The sequence below is a fragment of the Aotus nancymaae genome, unplaced genomic scaffold (genome assembly GCF_030222135.1).
Source record: "Aotus nancymaae isolate 86718 unplaced genomic scaffold, 86718_ANA_hifiasm-v0.15.2.pri h1tg000053l, whole genome shotgun sequence".
In the NCBI taxonomy this organism is placed as follows: Eukaryota; Metazoa; Chordata; class Mammalia; order Primates; family Aotidae; genus Aotus; species Aotus nancymaae.
Window position 1 is genome coordinate 31,482,539 of NW_026988467.1, and position 24,767 is coordinate 31,507,305.

At 39.1% G+C, this 24,767-nt stretch overlaps 1 protein-coding gene across 4 annotated transcripts in view; it reads right to left on the reverse strand.

Annotated features, from left to right (window-relative positions):
- Positions 1-24,767, reverse strand: part of ZMYM6 (zinc finger MYM-type containing 6) — a 40,421-nt gene that overhangs the window by 12,601 nt on the left and 3,053 nt on the right. For all 4 annotated transcript variants that reach the window (XM_021677129.2, XM_021677130.2, XM_021677132.2 and 1 more), the window contains 12 exons: positions 18,870-18,954; positions 17,485-17,734; positions 13,389-13,563; positions 13,090-13,281; positions 11,089-11,239; positions 10,552-10,667; positions 9,486-9,773; positions 9,182-9,332; positions 7,510-7,682; positions 5,146-5,293; positions 3,358-3,492; positions 2,191-2,228 (listed from right to left, as the gene is read on the reverse strand). In XM_021677129.2, coding sequence (XP_021532804.2) covers positions 2,191-2,228; positions 3,358-3,492; positions 5,146-5,293; positions 7,510-7,682; positions 9,182-9,332; positions 9,486-9,773; positions 10,552-10,667; positions 11,089-11,239; positions 13,090-13,281; positions 13,389-13,563; positions 17,485-17,734; positions 18,870-18,954 — 1,902 coding nt within the window. The remainder of the gene's footprint in view (positions 1-2,190; positions 2,229-3,357; positions 3,493-5,145; positions 5,294-7,509; positions 7,683-9,181; positions 9,333-9,485; positions 9,774-10,551; positions 10,668-11,088; positions 11,240-13,089; positions 13,282-13,388; positions 13,564-17,484; positions 17,735-18,869; positions 18,955-24,767) is intronic.

Below are 24,767 nucleotides of genomic sequence, written 5' to 3' on the forward strand. Positions count from 1 at the left end.
ATGGCAGTCGCTTTACTGTAAGTTGTGCCCAAGGCCTGGATTGATTGCTAGGACCCTCTTCCAGCTGCCTTTGTTTTTCTAATTCTAGCAAGACTTCCTTTATTAATCCATGGGGGACAACCCAAGCAAATATTCAGTATCCCCTTCATGAACTCTGTGCAAATCTACCTTCTGTTCTACTTTCACAATTCCTTATTAGCAGGTGTTATGTTGTCTTCCAAGTTAAAGCCTCTTTAAATTACGGTAAAGCTGAAATGATAGCTTTGGAGTTAGCAGATACAGCTTGCCAGCTCATTTTTATATTCCTAAAACTTTGGTGGGCTTTAAAATCAGAGAGCCAGCCATGACTTGTAGTAAATCTTTTGTCCCACTGTCACCTCTTTTCAAATCAAAATCAAAATACTCACACTTTAGCACAAATGATAGATTGCCCTCAGGGGTGCATAATGGCAGCATTGATCTTGCAACTTGTATTTTGAGGATTTTTTTTCCATTTATTCCATTATCATTACCTGGTTATAATTTTTGTGAACTAAGTGGCATACCTGCTTTAATACTGCTTTTGATTTTTTGAGCACTACTGCAAATATTCTGCAGGGTACACTCTCCTAAATTAACAGCATGAGATAACACAGAAGTGGTTTGAACATCTTCATAGATTTTTTTTCTTTTTTTTGAGACAGAGTCTCTGTCACTCTGTCCCCCAGGCTGGAATGCAGTGGCTCCATCTCGGCTCACTGCAAACTCCATCCCCCGGGTTCAAGTGATTCTCTGCCTCAGCCTCCTGAGTAGCTGGGATTACAGGCGCCTGCCACTGGGCCCAACTAATTTTTTTTTTTTTTTTTTTTTGCATTTTTAATAGACACAGGGTTTCCCCAATTTGGCCAGGTTGGTCTTGAATGCTAACCTCATGATCCACCCGCCTCGGCCTCCCAAAGTGCTGGGATTACAGGAACAAGCCACCGTGCCTGGCCTCCTTATACCACATCTAACTTTTGTGCTAAAGTTATTAAATTTGGGGGACATTTTTAAGCACTAGCACCACCACTTAATATAACACTTAAATGACAGTGTTCTACAATATGAAAAAGTTTTAATTATATCAAGAGCAAATGTTAAGACAGCAGCACAAGCTGGGTGCCATCAGCTCACGCCTGTAAACACAACAGCTTGGGAGGCTGAGGCAGAAGGATCACTTGAGACCAGGAGTTTGAGACTAGCCTGGGCAATATCACAAGACCAAGACCCTGTCTCAACAAAAGAAAAAAACAAAATAAGCTAGGCATGGTGGTAGACACCTGTGGTCCTAGCTCCTCAGGAGTTGAGGTAAGGGATCACTTGAGCCCAGAAGTTGCAGTGAGCTATGATCATGCCACTGCACTCCAGTCTGGGCAACAGAGCAAGAACCTGTCTCAAAAGAAAAAAATAAAACACATAACATAACAGTCACCAAAAACATTAACCAAGACCTGACAGAGTATCATGTGACACTGATGAAGGATGACGGGAATTTTGTTTTCCTGCTGAAGTGATGCTGATACAGGGCAACAATGCCATAATTTGCAATCAGCCTGCCAGACTTGAAATTATGCATTTCTTGAACATTTCTTTTAATTTTGAGAAGTCTCACAATATTTCAAATTTGAGACATAAGCTGGAAGTCTAAATATATTTTTACTTTGCACTATTTTCAGCTCACATAATTCAAAGTTGCATAAAACAGGACTATACTGAACTTTCGAAACTTCTAAAAGGAAAATACTTGAATACAGTAAAAGAGAAAAATAATATAGTCTTGTTATTTCCAACCAGGTGGAATTAACAAAAATTTAAATAAATTAAAGAACCCAAATACAAATAATAAAACAGGAATGCATTCTTACTAATGACCTAAGATTAAACTGTAAGATTCAAAACAAAAGCGCACATTACTACACTTTTTTAAAGACTAAGCTTGCCACTATGAATAGCAATCCACATTTACATCATCTTCAAAAATAGTAATTTCTGCTGAAATATGGTCAAAAGCTTATGCTAGTCACTATACTGTCACTTGTGCTCAAGATCCAGATTGATGACTAGGATGCTCTTCCAGCAAACAGAAAAGTAGTCAGATATTAGAATGTTATATCCAAAGTGAAAATAAGCCCAAGTGGCATTATCAAGAAAAGTATTAACAATCAAACTCACATCTTCAATGATCTTTGCTGCCTCTTTGGTAACTGCACCTGTTGTACATTAAAATAAACATTATTATTCTTAGAATATACAGAAGTAAACATGGAAACGAAACCAAGAAGTTACTTTCCTCCAATTAAAAGCTAAGCTAGAGACTAAACCAGAATTTCTCAGAAAAATGGTACAAGGAAACTCTGCACCAGTATCACCCAGGGTGCTTAGTAAAGGTAAGGATTCCTGGGCCCCAACCCAATCCAACTGTATTAGAATTTCTGGCAGTAAAGGAGTAGGATATTTAAATCCTCTGGGCTCTTAAAAAAAATACCACTTCCAGGGGAGTGTTTCTGAGCCTACTCTGGCTTGAGAGGCTGCCTGATTAAAAGAAAAAATATTAGACAGGCGTGGTGGCCTATAATACCAGCACTTTGGGAGGCCAAGGCAGGAGGATCACTTGAGGCCAGGAGCTCTAGACCAGCCTGGCCAACATGGTGAAACCCCGTCTCTACCAAAAATATGAAATCAGCTAAGTGTGGTGGCAGGCACCTGTAAACCCAGCTACTTAAGAAGCTGAGGCAGGAGAATCACCTAAACCCAGAAGGCAGAGGTTGCAGTGAGCCGAGATTGCGCCACTGCATTCCAGCCTGGGCGACAGAGTGAGACTCCGTCTCAAAAAAGAAAAGAAAAAAATTAAAAATTGAAAAAAACAAAAACACTTCCTTTCCCACCCACACCACCTTGCTTGCTACCTACTTCCCTGTTGGGGGCTGGGGGAGGGATGTTCCCCTACATCAAGTAAGGAAAGATATTACTAATAAGAACTACTGGCCAGGTGCAGTGGACCACACCTGTAGTCCCAGCACTTTGGGAGGCTGAAGCAGATGGATCACCTGAGGTCAGGAGTTTGAGATCAGACTGGCCAACATAGTGAAACCCCATCTCTACTAAAAATACCAAAATTAGCTGGGTGTGGTACCAGGCACCTGTAATCCAGGTACTCAGGAGGCTGAGGCAGGAGAATCGCTTGAACCCAGGAGGCAGTGGTTGCAGTGAGCTGAGATCTCGCCATTGCACTCCAGCCTGGGCAATAACAGCAAAACTCCATCTCAAAAAAAAGAACAACTTAGGCTAGACAACACTCACTTCTATGGCTCAGCCAAATGCCATTATATCAAGTCACACCTTTTAAAACACTGTTTCCTGTAGATGAGGCAGCAGGTATTTGTGCCAATGACACCACACTGGTTATAACTGGTGTTGTATTTGTCCTTGCAGAAGGGAGCTCCATCACAGCAGTTTTCGCCTTAGAAATATTTACTGATTAAAACAAAAAGTTAAGACCTGGAATAAGCAAAAGGGTCTCTCTCTCACACACACTCACACTTACATATACTCACAAAACCCTGTTTAACAACTAGGTGTTCAAGAAGCAATGCAAATATCTGATTCTGTATAATGTTAGATTCTGTTCAGATTAGTGTTCATTAGGATTTAAACAGAGTCCCATTCTATAAAATTATAAACTTCAAATGACATTTATCAGGTAAAAATACAGGTGTTGGATACAGTGGCACCAGCCTGTAATCCAGCTACTTGGGAGGCTGAGGCAGGAGGATCCCTTGAGCCCAGGAGTTCAAGACCAACCTGGGCAACAGAGCAAAACTTAGTCTCAAAACAAAAAAACAGGTATTAGCTTCAGGATTCACTGGGCTGTTTTATTAGTGACTATTAGAACTTCTAGACCTAAGTGTGCATCAGATAAAAACTTAACCTGAAAGTTTTTATAAATAAATTAATGAGGGAGCTGTCCAACCCTGTAACAGTGGTTTTCTCAACACATAAAATGAATATTCTACCACCAACCTGACTGGTTCCGGGGAATGGAGGACTAACACAAAAGATTAGCACAAGGCATTTATGATTAAGGTAAACATTAATAAGACTGCAAAGGTAGGCAATGGCCAGCCTGCAAGGAGCCAAAGCTCTGTCAAGTAGGTAGCACCACAGGCTTTAATCAGAGAACATAATGCCAACTGTTTTTTTTTCTCTGAGAGAGAGAATATCAGTCTGTCACCCAGGCTGTAGTGCCATGGCGTGATCTCAGCTCACTGCAACCTCCGTCTCCCAGGTTCTAGTAATTCTCATGCCTCAGCCTCCTGAGTAGCTAAGATTACAGGCATGCACCACCACATCTGACTAATTTTTGTATTTTTAGTAGAGATGGGGTTTCACTATGTTTACCAGGCTGGTCTCGAACTCCTGGCCTGAAGTAATTTGCCCGTCTCAGCCTCCCAAAGTGCTGGGATTACAGGTGTGAGTTACCACGCCCGGCTACCAAATGTTTTTAATCTAATACTAAGAAAGAAATATTTAGGAGCGCTACTTTATGAATACACCATGGATCTATCTACTCACCTGGATAATCTGACCACATTAGCCGTCCTACTTGCAAAATTATTTTATTCTTAGCCAGGATAAACTTTGCTACCCATGAAGAACTGGTCTATTTTATATTTTCTGAGATAATTAATGTGTTGTTCTTTTCTCCTTGCCTATAAGCAAACTCTGAATCAAATTTTACACCAGTCGCAGCAACTATATTAACTAAATCTCCCTTTGTTTGCCCTGATTTTCTATTTTTATTTCTACTTTATTAGCTAAATAGTATATATCCCTAGTTAAAGTTATGTACAGACACATTCAATCAAACTCAATCAAATCTAACTTTACTATAAAAATTAGTGCATATACATTATTTGTCTTTTGGTGTGCTTCACTATCAGAGCAAAAAGCACTAGAATTAATTTTCTCTCAAGAAGAAATCTTAAAGACTTCTTAAAGAAAAATTTAAGAAAATTCAGGCTATTTGAAGCCAGTGAAATTTTGTTTTTATTATATTATTTACAACTGTGTGTGCTGACAGTATCCTACAACTGACATAAAGATCCCGTCAGCTAAGTTTAATTTTACCTTTATTTTGTGGAAGAGAGTCATTCATAATTTGCTGATGACAAAACTCCAAAACACAAAATAGGTTACAGAAATGTTTGATGTTGCCTCGCCACTTTATGGACTCACTTAGTTTACCCTGTCGTTTACAACCATCACACTTGGCCATCTGAGAAAGAAACGTTAGACAAGATAGTCTTAAAACTATAAAATAACGAAAAGATAACAATCATGAAAAGAGGCACTATAAAAACAAGATACATGAGTCAGTTGATACTACAAAATGTAAAGTTCTTACCTTAAAATACTGATTTTTAAAATATATATTTAATTATTTGTTTCATATAGATGCCCTAAATCAAGATAATATAAAAATTGTGGCCTGTAATCCCAACCCTTTGGGAGGCCAAGGCGGGCAAATCACTAGGTCAGGAGTTTGAGACCAGTCTAACCAGCATGGTGAAACCTGTCTCTACCAAAAATACAAAAATTAGCCAGGGGTGATGGTGCATGCCTGTAATTCCAGCTAATCAGGAGGCTGAGGCAGGAGAATCACTTGAATCTGGAAGGCAGAGGTTGCAGCGAGCTGAGATCGTGGCAGTGAGCTGAGATCGTGCCACTGTACTCCAGCCTGGACAACAGAGCAAGACTGTCTCAAAAAAAAGAAAATTGCTCTTCTGTTTTCAAAATTACCGATAAAGGAATCTAAAGACAGGTTCATAACCAGGCATGGTGGTGCACGCCTCTAGTCCCAGTTACCCACAGGCTGAGGCAGGAGAATCGCTTGAACCCAGGAGGCGGAGGCTACAACTCTGCCCCAACCTGGGCAACAGAGCAAGATTCTGTCTGGAGAGGGCGGCGTGGGGAGGGGTGGGAAGAAAAGATACACAATGAAGAAAAAAGTTAAAAAAAAATATAGGTTTAACTTTTTTTTTTTTTTGAGACGGAGTTTCGCTCTTGTTACCCAGGCTGGAGTGCAATGGCGCAATCTCGGCTCACCGCAACCTCCGCCTCCTGGGTTCAGGCAATTCTCCTGCCTCAGCCTCCCGAGTAGCTGGGATTACAGGCACGCGCCATGGTGCCCAGCTAATTTTTTGTATTAGTAGAGACGGGGTTTACACCACGTTGACCAGGATGGTCTCGATCGCTTGACCTCGTGATCCACCCACCTCAGCCTCCCAAAGTGCTGGGATTACAGGCTTGAGCCACCGCGCCCGGCCATAGGTTCAACTTTTAAAAAATTAAGAAGCAGCTTACAGCAGTTGATACAATAAGGGCTTTGGAGTCAAGATTTTTATTCATTCAGCAAATATTTAATTAGACATCCTTTGTCTTAAACACTGTGACTGGTCCTAATTATACAATCATGAAAAATATATTACCCTCCCCTGACAATAAAATTCTATTTTGGGGGTGAAGTAGACAAGTACACAGTGATTTCACCAGAGTTATAGATGCTGTCTTGCTGTCACCTACCAGCTTCCTCAAGAGCATATTACTTGACATCCCTGGACCTCTCTCCTTTTCCTTATTTATAAAATGGCAATAATATACTTACCTCCTGGGGCTATAGTAAGGATTAAATGAAATAACACTTGTGGAGCACAAGACATGTATTAGTGGTTCAATTAACTATAGCTACCAGTTAGCCTTTCAAAAAGTTAATTTTTTTTAAAAGGAGGTCGTAATGATTGCCAGTTATTGTCCTTCAGCATATGAAGTGAGACAAGGTCTGACTTCAACTTCCTCAGAGTAGCCTGAATGAGAGAGCCACTTCAGGAAATACTATGTGAAATTCTAACCTGAAAGAGGTTGAATAAGGACAATGTGCCTTATAAGAAGTTAAAAATAGCCGGGCGCGGTGGCTCACGCCTATAATCCCAGCACTTTGGGAGGCCGAGGCGGGTGGATCACAAGGTCAAGAGATCGAGACCATCCTGGTCAACATGGTGAAACCCCATCTCTACTAAAAATACAAAAAATTAGCTGGGCATGGTGGCGCATGCCTGTAATCCCAGCTACTCAGGAGGCTGAGGCAGGAGAATTGCCTGAACCCAGGAGGCGGAGGTTGCGGTGAGCCAAGATCGCGCCATTGCACTCCAGCCTGGGTAACAAGAGCGAAACTCCATTTCAAAAAAAAAAAAAAAAGAAGTTAAAAATAAAAGGAACTTATCCAATCAACAACAAAGTCTGCAGAAATCCTATACTCCTTTTATCCCAAAGACTTCATGTTTATATTCAACTGAATTTTTCTATTATAGCCCATAACTTATTTTATCCAGCTCTAAACACCAAATTTTTCTTCACATTATCTGAACATATTTTAAATAGAAAACAGTTTACACTAATTTCAGGAAGCCAAAAAAAGTGTATCATCACATTTACCTGATAAAACAGAACTGTAAATTTGGACATACAATCTTCACAACAAAACTCTTCTAACTTGCCCTCCAATCGATTTTCTACCAAATTCGGGGATGTCTGTGAACAATAGCTGCACATCTTACAGTAGTTTCCCCATCGTTCCCCAAAGTCACGGGCAGAGAGGAATTTGCAAACTGAAGATCAGAGGGATGAAAGGAAGAAAGATCAAATTTACATTAACTTGGAGGAGATAAAATAAGTTTCTGTGGTCTTAGATATAAAACTTTCAGTTAATTTCTAAATACTTATGTAATTATTTACCTGTAGATTACAGGACAGTCTCTATATTCACAAACCAAACTTATACCACCTTTTAAATATACTCTAAATATTAGGCCATTTATGTTCAGAAACATTCAGAGGTATAAGAGTTTTTTTTTTTAGATGGAGTTTCGCTCATTGCCCAGTCTGGAATGCAACAGCGTGATCTCGGCTCACCGCAACCTCCACCTTCCAGGTTCAAGTGATTCTCTTGCCTCAGCCTCCCATGTAGCTGGGATTACAGGCATGTGCCACCATGCCTGGCTAGTTTTTTATTTTTAGTAGAGCAGGGGTTTCTCCATGTTGGTCAGGCTAGTCTCGAACTCCTGACCTCAGGTGATCCTCCCGCCTCGGCCTCCCAAAGTGCTGGGATTACAGGCGTGAGTCATCGTGCCCGGCCGGTATAAAGGTTTTTTAAGCCGAGAAGCAGCAACTGTTTTAAGTTCCTCTTTACAAATGAGTGCAAGAACAAAAAGATCTCTGATGTCATAGCTAAACTTATGAAGAGACTTCTTTATTAATACCACTGATCTAATCATGTTTACAGTTTTTTATCACACTTTAAAAGACGAACTTTCAGCCAGGTGCAGTCGCTCATGCCTATAATCCAAGCATTTTGGGAGGCTGAGGTGGGGGATCACCTGAGCTCAAGAGTTCAAGACCAGCCTGGACAACATGGCAAAACCCCATCTCTACAAAAAATACAAAAATTACCCAGGCATGGTGGCACGCTCCTGTAGCTTCAGCTACTTGGGAAGCTGAAGTGGGAGGATCACTTCAACTGGGAGGTGGAGGCTGCAGTGAGCCAAGATCATGCCACCATGCTCCAGCCTGAGCAACAGGGCAAGACCCTGTCTCAATAAATAAATACATAAATAAAAATAATGAATAAAAATATTAACTTTAAAGTGAATCAACTATAAACACAACTCAAAAAACCTTTTTTTTTTTTGAGACAGAGTTTCGCTCTTGTCGCTCAGGCTGGAATGCAACGGTGTGATCTCGGCTCACTGCAACCTCTGCCTCCCAGGTTCAAGCAATTCTCCAGCCTCAGCCACCGAATAGCTGGGATTACAGGCATGTGCCACCCTGCCCAGCTAATTTTGTATAGAAATGGGGTTTTTTAGTAGAGACAGGATTTCACTATGTTGGTCAGACTGGTCTTGAACTCCTGACCTCAAGTGATCCATCCACCTCAGCCTCCCAAAGTGCTGGGATTACAGGCATAAGCCACTGTGCCCAGCCTCCAAAATACTTCTAATTTCATCTTCTAAGACAAAAAGAATGCGAAAACGAATCGTGGCTTAATTGCCTAAGTCATCATGAATTATAACAACCACATGCTCTGTGGATAAAACAACTTTGTCTTTACCTTCACTACAGAATGGCTTATCAACCCCTGAGAATCGCACAGTCTCCTTTACAATTTTCTGCAGTTTACAGTAGTCACACATTGCCACAACTTTATTTTTCTTCTTGTATTCATCAGAGCAATTCTTGCCACAAAACAGAAACATTTTACCCTGCAGAGAAACAACAGTCATTAAGAGTTAACTGAACAGTTGCTTTAAGAAGTCCTTTTCATGTCAAAGCAAATTGAGTGATCAAAATTAAAAAGACAAAAGTGTTTCTATTGGATAAGTTCATATTCAATCCTTTTCATGATCTCTCTTTACCTTGTAGAAAAGAAGTTCTGGTTTTGTGGCAAACAGATGGTTACACTGCTGACACTTGAGTTTAACAACTGTATGGGTTAAAGCAACTTGCTGGGATTGTTCAGCGAGAGGCCTGAGAGGCTGGAGGCCAGCTGTAGCAGAGAAACTGATGGCGCTAAGGGAAACGGCAGAGGTGTTACCTCCTCCTGTTGACACTGCTGACCTGGAGGAGGGTGGGTTTACAACCACTTGGCCCTGAGACAGGGGCACTGTTGAAGAGTTTGTTCCTTTTGGCTTGTTAAATACATTCTGAATTAAAACAAATAAGGTAAAGATTTTATCAACTGAGAAATAAGATAACTTGGTACTTTTCATTTCCTCATTTTAATAAATTAAGTCCCCCACCAACATTTTTTTTTAATTTTCTATCTCACAGAAAGAGTTTAAATGGCATACTTCCTCTAATAAATTAAAGCAGGCCTCTCCTTCCTCCCAACCCCCCCTCCCCACCCACCTGCACTCCCATCATCAACAAGCTTCTGATGGCTATTAAGACACAATAGCCACCAGCAGCAGTCTCTTTCTCCCTGCTGCCAAGGATACCGGGTCAGACATGTTCCTACCCCGGGGATTACTAAACTCTACTCTTGTGTGTGTATTGCAGAGAGGGCGGAGAAAATGGGACGAGTGGATGCTTACAATTCCATGCCAGGAGTCACTAGGTATCTGACCCAGGATGAGAGGAAGGGGTATGTGAATCCCAACAGGCTACTGTTCTTCACCATACCACCTACGCAAACCATAATCCTAGCTTCTATCTTTTTGAAGAGGAGAGACCCAAGGGAGAAAGAAAGTGGGAGGGAACGACCATTTAGGCAAGGATTCCAAATAAAGAAAAAATTGCTGAGACCCAATATCAAGGTTCAGATATTTTGTAGAAATGACCTGCTTGGGACCCTGGTTGAAATGAATTTTTTTCTTTTCAATTCAAACATAAACTTTCATAAGAATGAGCCATTAGCAGTTAACACTGCCACAGATCAATGCCTAAGAGAACCACTGCATGATGTGCTACCTTAGATCATACCTGGAAAGCGACCACACAACTGGAGCTGCAGAAGCTGTATATAGCTCCATTGGACATGGCTAGGTGATACTGAGGGATTGCTGAGGTTTTACAACTATGACACGAAACCTGGACACCTTGGTGACAAAAAATAAAAACCAATGACTAAGTTATACAAATGAATAAACAATCCAAAAATGCACTGCGAGAATGAAAAATTAAATAATAATATACCCAAAAAAAAAATCAAGAAACTTTACAAAAATCTGAAATCTAACTACAACTAACCTCAATTAAGTCCCACTTATAGAAAAACTAACTTGGAAATTCTAAGTATTTTTTTCTTTCTTTTCACACATAAAACTATAAAATACTATATAAATTGCAACCAAGAAAATCAGTGAAAAAGTATTTTCACATAAAAGTTATTTAAAAGTCAATCTTGGGTCTTTATTTAAATAAATAGATAAATTTAGCTTGTAACAAAATCAAAGAAAAGCAGTTACATTTTCCTTCAATAGTTATTAAATCTATAAATTTATCAAATTTAAACATTACCTGAAGAAGTAACAGTCTTAACTCTGTAAGCAGATAAGCAATTAATAGAGCAGAAAAGCTCTGTTTTTCCTGACTCATTCGTAGTCTCAATCATTTCAGCTGAGGGCCTCAATGACTTTCCCAGGGCATATGGAGGAGTTTGGGCTGAATTCTATTAAAATAAAATAACATTAGAAACCTAGTACAAGCATATGTATTTACATATTATTCAAAAAAGTAAAAAGAAAAGCTTCCTACAACCACAGTCCTTGGCTGAAATATTTGAGCATGACGTGCTCATATGAGCAAATACTTGTCACAAATATTTGTGCTCCCATGAGCACACTATTGGGAAGTGGGAAAATAAGTTCTTGCACACAATAAAAAAATAGAAATGGAAGAAAATTAGTAACTACTCAGATAGGTATCTTAGCAAACAAAACACACTAATTCAAACACAAGTAATGAATTAGGTAGTCATTACATACTTTTACATCACCAATAACCAGAGAAGGCCAGCTAATCCATGAACCAAAGGGCCATTTTCCTTATAGTCATGTACACCAATCTAGGAGAGTTACCACCTTTAAGGTTTCTTAATTTGTGAGACTCTTCAGCAGGAGATAGAAATGATACTTAATGTATATAAATAGAGATCATATAGAACTACCTATTTTTCAAGCTGAGTTTCATAATAAAAATCTGCTTATAAGTTTATTCATGTTTTAAGAAATAACAAAAATAGCTACCATTTACATAACCAATATTATAACTTATTGAATGCTTACCATGAACCAGGCCCCAGGCTAAGCAATTTATACATAGTGTATCACAGAATCCTTTCAATGACAGAGTGAGGTGCTTTCAAAAATTACATTAACAAAAGGTTTAAATTAACTTTAATTAACAGATGATCAGAAGAAGTAGGAAATTAAACTCATCTCATCAGGCTCCAAAGTTCAGGCTCCTAACCACTACACTATGCTGTCAGTGACAAACTAAATCTCTCAATATGAAAGGAAATAGTAGAAAAATATAAAATGTGAGGTTTCACTATATAATCTTCCTAGTAAAAAGACAGAGTATAATACTAGTAACAAAATTAGAAATGTAACTGATTTTGGGATCATATGTAAAATAACATGGATTCTTTTCCTGTGAAAGTAGTAACTAGACTGCCAAAAATGGCAATTCTTAAAAAAAGAGATTCTTTTCAATGATGAATGTCCATATGTCCGTTTCCAACTGCTCAGAGGAAGTAACAAATCAAACTTGCTAACTGAAAAAAAATGTTTATCATTTACATGATACATCTTTATATATTTAAGAAAAACAACTAACTTCTTTAAAACCACAAATCATTTGGTAATAATTAAATTGACAAAAAGTGATATATTTAGTAACCAGCTCAATCCATTATTTATTACAATAAATAAAATTACTTAAAGTATTCTCATGAGACAGTGTTGACCAAATAATTCCAGTTCATTCCCAAACATATTTTAAAATGAAAAAGACAAGCATTGTTTAGATTCACTGATTTTATCATCTTAACTCTTGCTTAAGGTTTATTTATAATATGGTTTTCTTGCTATCAATACATCACAAAATATTTCATGCCCACAGAAAATCATGAAACTACATTTATGAGGCTAGGAGTTGTAGCTCACGTCTGTAATCCCAGCACTTTAGGAGGCTGAGGCGGGTGGATAGCTTGAGCTCAGGAGTTCAAGACTGGCCTGGGCAACATAGCAAAACCCCATCTCAATTAAAAAAAAAAAAGAAATCACATTTGTGAATTCTTAGCTATGAAGGGAGCCTTTTAAAAAGGGAACTATTTTACCTATATCAACTTACCACCATAATCATCCCTCATACCATCAGAATCTATCGCATTTTCTGGAAGGGAAATCACGCATCAGGATGGACTAATGGGAGGAGCTCACTCTCATTTTGTAGTTCATTCCTGTGGAGTCAAATCAGGAGTAAGCCTAACTACATGCAACAGATAGATATTCATACCTGCTTGTATGCCGTGACACTTGTTGAACTAAAAACCTTCTGGGACTGGCAAGGACCAGAGCTACTATAGCAATAGCTCCCACAGTTCTCACAACAGTTCATGGTGAGGTTGTTGGTAGAGTGAAATTTTGAAAAACAGGCATCACTACAAAGACCATGTATTACATTTTGATATTTAACTTCAAACCGAATCTAGGAAATAAACACAACACACACATAAATACAGAAAATAAGCAGAGCAAGTTTTAAAAAAAAAAACTCTTTGAGCAGAATCCCAATAAAAGTAAAATGTAACTTACATCAGCATTCTTCTGACACATACTGCACTTAGTTGAAGTGCTATTGGTATATATGGTCACAACAGGTTTCTTCTTTAGCTCATAAGAAGACAAGCATGATTGGCTGCAGAAATCTTTGCTGAGAGAGGAATTCTCAAAGCGGGTTGTGATCACATCCTTAGGATTTAAAATGTCTCTAAAAATAAATAACAAAGGTTAAAATGAAATGTACTCTTCACAACTGTAACTTCCTCCTCTTTGTGAGCTGAAACAACATTTACTAAGGGCAGCTATTGCATGGTAGAAAAAGGATAAGGCATCTGCAAACCTGGATTTGATGATGAGTTCTGTTATTTATTAGGTGAGTGACAATGAATAATGTAATTACTATCTCAATTTCCTTATGTATAAAATGGGGTTTATAATACCTAGTTCATAAATTTGCCAAGAGCAAATTATATTTAAAATATTGCCAGCCAGATGCTGAAGACAAAAATAGGAAGGCTTTCAGCCCCAACCAAGTTTCATCTGCTGTAGCCAGTGGGACCAGTGAGTGGCCATTCCACAACTCCAGACCACAAGACACTGGTTCTCTTACTAGCCAGAGGTTGCCCAGAGTAGAACAGAAATGAGACAAAAAATGAATTTTTTTTTTTGAGACAGAATCTCGCTCTGTTGCCCAGGCTGGAGTGCAGTGGCGTGATCTCGGCTCACTGCAACCTCCACCTCCCAGGTTCAAGTGATTCTCCTGCCTCAGCCTCCAACACAAGTAGCTGGGACTACTCCCACCCAAGTAGCTGGCTAATTTTTGTATTTTTAGCAGAGACAGGGTTTCGCCATATTGGCCAGGCTGGTCTCAAACCCCTGACCTCGTGATCCGCCTGTTTTGGCCTCCCAAAGTGTTGAGATTACAGGTATGAGCCACCATGTCTAGCTGAGATAATAAATTTTTTAAAATTATAAGCACAAGACTTTGAGAAACAGATGAGCTACCAGAATACAAAAAATAAGCATGATATATAATATTTAGCTATAACTGAAAAGATCAAAGAAATACATGACAAAAGGGCTGTTAAGGCTTTGTATCAGAGGACAGATGGAGACAAGAATCAGACAGGAAGAATAAAAATAGCTGGTTCTGTGAGATTCCTAGAGCCAATTTGTAAGAGCTAATTATTGCAATAAGCACAAATAGCAATACCCTGGTAAAACAGAGGCTAAGTACTGCCATTCTTCTGACAAGCATAACAACTAATTATAAACACTAGTGCAGGCCACAAAGTAAATAATAATGGCAATAATATAAACTACAATAAGTGTGTTAAGTAATTACTATGTGCCAAGCATTATTCTCTTTACTCAAATTACCCAATTTAAATACCACAAAAATGACAGAGTGCAGTGGCTTACCCCCATAATCCTAGCACTTTGGGAGGTCAAGGCAGAAGGATGGCTTGAGCCCAGGGAGTTCAAGGCTCCAGTGAGCAGTGATCACGTCACTGCACTCCAGCCTGGGCAACAGAGCAAGACCCTATCACTAAAAAAAAAAAATTTTTAATTAGCCGGGCATGCTGACTCATGCCTGTGGTCTCAGCTACTCAGGATGCTGAGTTGGGAGGATTGCTTGAGCTGGAGAGGTAGAGGTTGCAGTGAGCTGGGATCATGCCACTGCATTCCAGCCTAGGTGACAGAGTGAGACCCTGTCTCAAAAAAAAAAAAAAAAAAAATTCCCAAACCACTATGAGGTTAAGTATTATTGTAACTGCCTCTTTAGAGATGAGGAAACTGAATCAGAGGTTAAATAGCTTGTCAAAGTCATATTGCTACCAGGCAGTAAAGCTGAAATACAAATCCAGGCAGTCTGATGTAGTCTATGGAATTAATTATTCCACTATCCTGCCTCCGATCCTGCACTTTTATTATAAAGGTGTATTAGATGCTAAACCATGAGAAAATAACAACAATAAAAATTATTATGTAAAACTGAACTGTAAAAATATGACAGCAAATCTTGGAAACCAAAAGAATATGCTTATATACAGATGAAGTATTAATTTTGAAAGTGATTTTTCTACCGAAAACACAGCAATAAAGAGTTTCACTTAATAAGGTGAGTCTGCCAGTGGCATAAGTAAAAGAAAAAATAGTAAGTAAAAATGGATAAATCAAAGAGAATAACTTTATAATGAAAATCTGTGCACATACATTAGAAATGTACTCTAAACCTTATGCATGCAAATGAGTGTTATACCATAACATTTATCTTAGAAAAACCACACCTCTCCCAACAATAACATAGCTCAAAACATTTTTCAAATTGTTTTAAGTTTTATGAACCCTTAGAACTATTTTTTAACTTTTAATTTTATAAATCTCATGTTTTAATAGTATGACTCGATTTAGCTACTAAATTGACCCAATTAAGGTATTAAGCAGTCTTTGGCAATTCATAAAATCAAATGCATGCTGAAAAGATAAGAATCTGTCTCCTAACCTAGTCTAAAGGAATGTTTCATAAGCTCTGAAGGCAATGCCAAATCAAGAGACCAAAAAAAATTTTGAGTAAGAGCAGCACTATGCTAAAAAGTCACTGATGAGGGTGACTACTTTTAAGAAAATAAGAGGCATTTGGATGTATAAGTCATGTTCTTTAAAATTATTTAATTTTTAATTTTATTTTGATATTTGGTATGTTGAAACAATATCTAAAAATAGAAAACGAAGTTTACTCTTTCAGATTAGTTTCGTGAACATGACATAAAAGTGTTAATTAGAAGGGCATTTTGCAACAAAACTGATTTACGGTATATAACTATTTAAAATTCCTCTCTCCTAGCCAGGTGTGGTGGCTCATGCCAAAAGTCCCAGCACTTTGGGAGGATGAGGCAGGCTAATTGCTGGAGCCCAGGAGTTCGAGATCACCCTGGGCAACATAGCAAAACCATCTCTACAAAAAAATACAAAAATTAGCTGGGTATGGTGGTGTGCGCCTGTGGTTCCAGCTACTGGAAAGGCTGAGGTGGGAGGATCATCTGAGCCTGGAGAGTTCAAGGCTGCAGTGAGCTGTGACCATGCCACTGCACTCCAGCCTGGGCAACAGAGAAAAAAAAAATCCTCTCTCTTCTTTAGTTGGAAATTTCCAAATGGCAGGATCTACTTTTAGATAGTTTAGGTGAAGACACAAAGCAGATAAACATGGCCAAAGGCAAAATAGGGGCCTACAAGTGATATGTTAAGTATACATATTAATATGCATTGTATGTACATATATTTAACATATTTATGTTAATTATAAATAGTAATACACAATAGAATTTTTATTACTAATAACAGGATTCTATTTGTTAAGTACTTGCTATGTGCTAGGCCATGTGCTAACACTGTCTCATTGAAATCCTAGGAAGCAACTATTATTTTCTGATGAGAAATGGAGGCTTAGAAAGTTAAATATCTAGCCTAAAGTCACAGAGATAAATCATAGAGCCACAATTTAAAACCAAGCTCTTACTGTTTTTTGCCTATAGGGACTACTAACAACACACTGTATTCCTCGAATTACACTACCACAGAAATGGGCAACATGTCAAATCCTTCAAATGTACTAAGGCAGAGAAAGATTTATGTAACTTTGTCGCTGTTTTTTCCTCTCTCTGCATCTAAGCATTATTTTAAAGCAACAATGACCCCACAAGGACATTAGAAATAAACACATTTTTGTGACCATGTAGAGTTTTTACTTTTTAAAGAATTAAATAGCTTTCATATACTATTAAAAGAATGATACTATTTTATGCTATACCAAATAACTTGCAAGAAAACTGTTATATAAATTTAAATGGTTGTTGTCTACAATTCCAGGATAGTCCTGCGATTCCCACAAGTCATTTGTTACTTATTTCCATAGTAAAATTTAAAGTGATAGAAAACTGGTTTAGGCAATATTCTAACACCAAGTCACTTATTTAATGTTGTAAAACTTTAAAATTTGCAAATTCTTCCATTACTTTCTGCAGACACATGATAAAGAGCTGTAAAGTATCAACAGCATGTTTGAACTAAACTATATACACAGTAAAAAAAAAAAGTAAAGTAAAAAGGGATGTCAAGAATTTTTTACTTCGAGCAATTTGTACAGGTTTTCTTGGGAGGAGGTGGCAGGCAGGCAAGCGAAGAATGTCTGGTGATGCATCTTGTGGAGCAGAAGAGCTGAGTAGATCCTGTCTTATGATATGCAGTTTGCCCCTTATAAAGCATTCTTTTACAACCAGAACAAAAAACCTTAACAGCAACGGCTGGAACTGAAGGAAGCAATACACTTGGACCAGATGATGCAAAAGAAAGCTGAGAGCCTGGGTTCAACTGTTGGGCTATCAAAACAAAATAAAAAAAAAAAGTTTTAGTATCAATAGTAATGCATATACAGTGTCTAAAGTTTTAGTATCAATACTAATGCATATACAGTGTCTCTCTCTCTCTCTCTCTCTCTCTCCCCGCCCCCCACCACCTCCCTCCTCTTTCCTTTTTTGAGACAGGGTCTCACTGTGGTGCAATCATAGTTCGCTGCAGCCTCAAACTCCCACAATTAACCATTACTCTCACCTCAGCCTCCTGAGTAGCTGGGACTACAGACACATGCCACCATACTCAGCTAATTTTTTTTTTTCAAGATGGAGTTTTGCTCTCATTGCCTAGGCTGGAGTGCAATGGTGCAATCTCGGTTCACTGCAATCTCTACCTCCCAGGTTCAGGCAATTCTCCAGCCTCAGCCTCCTGAGGAGCTGTGATTACAGGCATGTGACACCACACCTGGCTAATTTTTGCATTTTCAGTAGAGACAGGGTTTCAACATGTTGGTCAGCCTGGTCTCGAACTCCTGACCTCAAGTGATCCACCTGCCCCAGCCTCCCAATGTGCTGGAATTATAGGCGTAAGCCACCTCGCCTGGCCTTTTTAAAAATTTTTAGTAGAGATAAGGTCTCGCTGTGTTGCCCAGGCTGGTCTCAAACTCCTGAGCTCAAGCTATCCTCCTGCCTCAGCCTCTCAATTTGCTGAGATTACAGGTGTTGGCCACCACACCCAGCCCAGTCTCTCTTTTTTAGGACAAATTTCCTATCTTGAAATTCAGTGTTAATGAGGCAATAAGCACCCCAAAACAGAGGTTTCAATTTTTTTTTACCATGATCCAAAGTAGGAAATACATTTAGCATTATAACCCAGTTCTCACACATATACATTTGTAAATGTGGGGATGTATGTACAATTTAATCACTGAAACAGAAGTTTTATGAAACAGTATATTTCCTTACTACACATATCATTCTGATATAATCCTATTCTATTTTATATTTTTAAATACTGCTGCAAACCAACTATTCACAGTCTGAAAAACAAACAGCTCTAAAGGAAGAGAAAGACATACATGAAAAGATGCTTTCCCTCAATTTTACTAGTCAGAATAAGCAAATACTAATTGTAATTAACTTATACAGTTCCATTTCTTACCAAGAGGTCTGTCACTAACTGAAAACACAGCACTAATTTTCAATTCACTTTCTTGAGTTTTTGGCTGTTGGGCACATCCATACTCCTTTAGAAAAAAAAGAAAAGAAAAAAAGAACAATGAATATAGTGTATGCAAGTAAACCAGAAATTCAAGCAAAAAAAAAAAACGATTCTATCCCATTCATCTCTTAAACATTCTGATCATAAACACCTTCACAAACACCTCAAAAGTCAAAATTTACAAATTATTAGACTAGATTTAATCTTTACAATGACAATGTTTCAGAATTAGAGAATCTTTTACAATAGTTTTATCTACTTTTCAAATGTAATTTTGATATATGGGAGTAATATATAGTTATTCCAAATGCTAAGCACTACCTATTTTTTAGGTAGTGCATTTAAAAGGGGGCAATAAATAAAATGTTTGTTTTTTTTTTTTTGAGACAGAGTCTTGTTCTGCCACCCAGGCTGGAGTGCAGTGGCGCCATCTTGGCCCACTGCAACCTCTACCACCCGGGTTCAAGCAATTCTCCTGCCTCAGCCTCGCAAGTAGCTAAGACTATAGGCATGCGCCACTACACCCAGCAAATTTTTGTGTTTTTTTAGTTGAGATGGGGTTTCACCATATTGGCCAGGCTGCTCCCAAACTCCTGACCCCAGGTGATCTGCCCACCTTGGCCTCCCAAAGTGCTGAGATTATGGGCGTGAGCCACCACACCTAGCAAAAAAAGCAATAAATGAAATTAAATCTGGCTGGGCACAGTGGCTCACACCTATAATCCCAGCTAGCCACCCAGGAGGCTGAGGCAGGAGAATCACCTGAACCCAGGAGGAGGCGGCTACAGTGAGCCTAAATCGTGCCACTGCACTCCAGCCTGGGCAACAGAAGGAGCCTCCGTCTCAAAAGAAAAAAAAAAAGAAAAGAAAAATTAAATCGGAATGATTTAGAGTTTGTATCTCAATCATTTTAGCCAACAGACTTACAAGCTGTCTTTTCTGCTAATGGCAGAAAAGATAACAAGAGTGTCAATGCAATCTGCTCGTTATACATAAAATCATCACAGACAAAATCCTATTTATTCTTACATTCTTCAAAATGTTTTAAAACAAAATGTAATCATGAAACATTTTTAAAAATGTAAATGCCTATCTTGAATGGTCCTTTATTCTGAAATTACAACCATCCTTTTTTTTGATGTTAAAATATCCTTACATATTTCAAAACAGAAAGTTTTAAAAAATAGTCTTACTTTTCTGAATCAATGATGGTAATAAATGGCAGTTGTATTTTTAATCTCCCTACACGTAGCAAAATAAATGAGTAGCTATGTTAGTTCCAAAGTTACTTTAGAAATTTCTTTAGACTATTAAATGCCAAAAACTAGGAACCATTGCATTAATTCACCACTTCCCATGATATTTATTATAAGCACCCAAAGAGGTGCTGTCTATAAGATATACCTTCTTTATAGATGAGTAAAGTAAAGCTAAGAGATGTTCAGCAACTTGCCCAAGGTCACAAAGAGACTGTGCACAGATGGGACTCAAACCCAGACTCTCTGTTCTTTTTTTTTTTTTTTTTTTTGAGATGGAGTCTCGCTCTGTTGCCCAGGCTGGAGTGGAATGGCGCCATCTTGGCTCGCTGCAACCGCCACCTCCTGGGTTCAAGTGATCCTCAGCCTCCTGGATAGCTGGGATTACAGGAACCCGCCACCATGCTCAGCTAATTTTTGTATTTTTAGTAGAGATGGGGTTTCACCACGTTAATCAGGCTGGTCTTAAACTCCTGACCTCAAGTAATCCACCCACCTCAGCCTCCCAAAGTGCTGGGAGTACAGGCATGAGCCACTGTGCCCAGCCAGTCTCTCTCTTCTAAAACCCATGATATCACCCTCATAGATGTGAAAATACAAAGCAATTACTACAGTGAATTCAAACTCTGGCCCAATTGAAATTAAGTTCCCCTGTTGTAGGAGTCTCTCCCATCTCCTTTCTCTCACAGCACTTATCATAACAAATCATTTAATTACTTATTTGGATAATTTGATTAATGCCTAACATTTACCCTTCCTCCTACATACACATTAGACTGAAAAGATCACATCCATTACAGACAGGGACCATATCTGTTTTTTTCACCTCTGTATAACCAATCGCCCAACACAGTCAACATAAAAGAAAAGACTATGGGTTCTAACAGCAGACAGAAACAGATATGATCTTGTCTCCTAAACAAGCTATTTAATGTTTCTTAGTTTCAATTTCTTTATCTGTAAAGTAAAGATATATTACCTAACCCACAGGGCCAATGGGAAGGGAGGGGGCAAATGACTTATAGCATGACATTTTACAGTTAGTCAAAAGCAAGCACGATACATACACAAAATGCTAGTTCTTTTTTTTTTTTTTTGAGACGGAGTTTCGCTCTTGTTGCTCAGGCTGGAGGGCAAGCAGGCTGGAGGGCAAGCAGGTGATCTTGGCTCACCACAACCTCCGCCTCCCAGGTTCAAGCAATTCTCCTGCCTCAGCCTCCCGAGTAGCTGGGATTATAGGCATGCGCCACCATGCCCTGCTAATTTCGCATTTTTAGTAGAGATGGGGTTTCTCCATGTTGGTCAGGCCGGTCTTGAACTCCTAACCTTGTGATCCGCCCACCTTGGCCTCCCAAAGTGCTGAGATTACAGGCATGAGCCACAGCACCCAGCCAAAATGTTAGCTCTTATCCTTTTTATTAGTTTCCTAATTGTGTAATTTGATAAATACTTGCTAAATGGATGAATCTAAGTCTATTCAATCCAAAGTGCATGTTCTTAAACATTACTCTATACTTAAATAACAATATTTACTGACATTTGCAAAAAGAAGAGGAAGTTAAAAGTATTATATACATCTTCAAATTACCAAAATGAGTGTTTAAGATTCAATAAAAATTACTTTACCTTATCAATTCAATTTCTAAAATTTTTCTAATATTCCTGTTATATTTCCCTGACTCGTTTCTTTTACCTCACAACTCTTCTACACCTTCATAGCTCACAAGTCCCAACCCCACATCTTTCCTGCTCTTTGATGTTTCAATTTCACCAAGTAAAAAGAAGTAACTAAGAACTCCCTCAACATCCCTCAACCCCTCCACCTTACCTACAAATTGCTCAGCAAACTGTCCTACTATCTTACAGGAAAAGGAAACCTTCTTTTTAGCTATAGCTGAAATAATGCTATTTTAGAATAAGTGTGTTTCAAGTATTACATGCAACATACTTACAGTAAAAATTACCATTGTTTATTTGATAGTCAAATTTAACCTGGCATCCTATTTTTAATCTGGGAGCCTTACATCTCCATGTAGGCAACTTTCCAATCTCTAAATCCCAGATTTATATGTACAAATGCCTCCTTGTGTAATTACCAATTGAATGTCCCACAAGCCCTTTAAACACAACAGACCCCAAACTGCCCTATTACTTCCTCAAAAATCTGTTCTCACACCTCAGTAAATGGTATCACCATAAACCCCAAAACCTGTAAGTATTCTTAAACTGCTCTTTGACCTTCACACCTCATATACAATCTCCAAATTTGATCAATCCTGCTTAAACATTTTTAAATCTATTCTCTTTTCCCACTTTATTATTGATATTCAATTCTAAACACACCACATTCTCTCACCCCTCCATGACTTGGCTATTTTCTCTGCTATTTCTCATGATATTTTCTCTGTCTAAAACTCTTAATTGTTATAATTCAATTTGCTACCTGCTCTGTGAAGCCTTCCTCTCCTTCCCAGATAGATTTAGAGCTCCTTCCCCTATGCTCCCAATGTACTTCACACAATTTTAAAACACTAACATAAGACTGTGATTATATATATATATATATATATATTTTTTTTTTTTTTTTTTTTTTTAAAAAAAACGGAATCTCACTCTGTTGTCCAGGCTGGAGTGTAGTGGAGCAATCTCTGCTCACTGCAACCTCCGCCTCCTGGGTTCAAGTGATTCTCCTGCCTCAGCCTCCCAAATAGCTGAGATCACTGGCATGCATCACCATGCCTGACAAATTTTTTTATATTTTTAGTAGAGATGGGGTTTCACCATGTTGGCCAGGCTGATCTCGAACTCCTGATCTCAGATGAGCCGTCTGCCTCAGCCTCCCAAAGTGCTGGGATTAGTGGCATGAGCCACTATACCTGGCTCACTTGAAGCCCACTTTGGCCTCCCAAAGTGCTGGGATTACAGGTGTATGCCACCGCCCCTAGCCTTGATTTTGTATTTGTATAAAAAGTGGCACAGGCCAGGCACAGTGGCTCACACCTGTAATCCCAGCACTTTGGGAGGCTGAGGCAGGTGGATCACTTGCAGTCAGAAGTTCGAGACCAGCCTGGCCAACATGGTGAAACCCCATTTCTAATAAAAATACAAAAATTAGCCAGGCGTGGTGGTGCACACCTGTAATCCCAGCTACCCAGGAGAGCAGCTTGAATCTGGGAGACAGAGGTTGCAGTGAGCTGAAATCACATTACTGCACTCCAGCCTGGGGAACAGAGCGAGACTCCATCTCAGAAAAAAAAAAGGAGAGAGATAGTTCATGCTACTTGTGAGTGACAGACAAACTTCATCTTAAAAGAGCACAAAACTTTGCCAGCCTATCTAGCTTATTTCTTCTTCCACCGGCATAAGAAATGGCATTTGCAAAGGCAAGGAAATAAAATGCAACAGAGTTTTAGAAGATAATGTTGAGTGAACTGCAAATAGTTGGCAGGAGTATAGATTAGAAAAGGTGGGAACAATGAATGATGACACTGAGGAGAAAACAAAGGTCTAAACATGTATAGTTTGGATGTTACACTGAAAGATCCCTGCTTCATCACACAGGAGGAAACAGGGTCTTTAAAAAGAGAAATATCACTAGATCTACACAGTACAATGGCATCACTGTACAGTGTTTTGATGGGATATGTGACTGAAGGAAGAATAGCTAGGAAACTATTACAGAAGTCCAAATGAGAAATAATGAAACATTTAAGTGCAATGATGCCTATAATCCCAGCACCTTGGGAGGCCAAGGCGGGAGGATCACTTGAGGCTGGGAGTTCAGGACCAGCCTGGGCAACATAGGGAGACTCCATCTATACAAAAACTATCTCCATGTGGTGGAGCATGTTTGTGGTCAGCTACCTGGGAGGCTGGGGTGGGAGGATTGCTTAGAGTGCAGTGGCCATAATCACACCAGCGCACTCCAGTATGGGCAACAAAGTGAGACCCTGTCTCAAAAAAAAGACAGAGAAAAATAATGAAATAACAGAAGAATATGAAGGGTCAGATATAAAAAATATTTAAAAGCTAGAATCCACAAACTCTGGCAAAGAAATGGTTACTTTAGGCAGAGAAAGAGTAAGAATTTACCACCTGGAGGAACAAGTGGCATGGATGCCACCATCCCCTACTCCACATCTTATAGAAACTACCTCAGAACTCCTCAGCTCAGCACTGTAGGAAGGCATAGAGTTCATAAGTGAAACAAAACCTGACATCCCTGTCTTGAAATGATACTGCCTGTGGCTGGGCACAGCGGCTAACACCTATAATCCCAGCACTTTGAGAAGCCAAGGTGAGTGGATCACTTGAGGTCAGGAGTTTGAGACCAATCTGGCCAACATGGCGAGACCCCGTCTCTACCAAAAATACAAAAAATTAGCCGAACGTGGTGGTGAGCACCTATAATCCCAGCTACTGGAGAGGCTGAGACAGAAGAATCGCTTGAACCTGGGAGGTGGAGGTTACACCACCGAGATCACACCATTAAGCCACCGAGATCACACCATCGCAGCAAAACTTCATCTCCAAAAAAAAAAGGCACATGGCCAGCACTCTGGGGGGCCGAGGCGGGCGGATC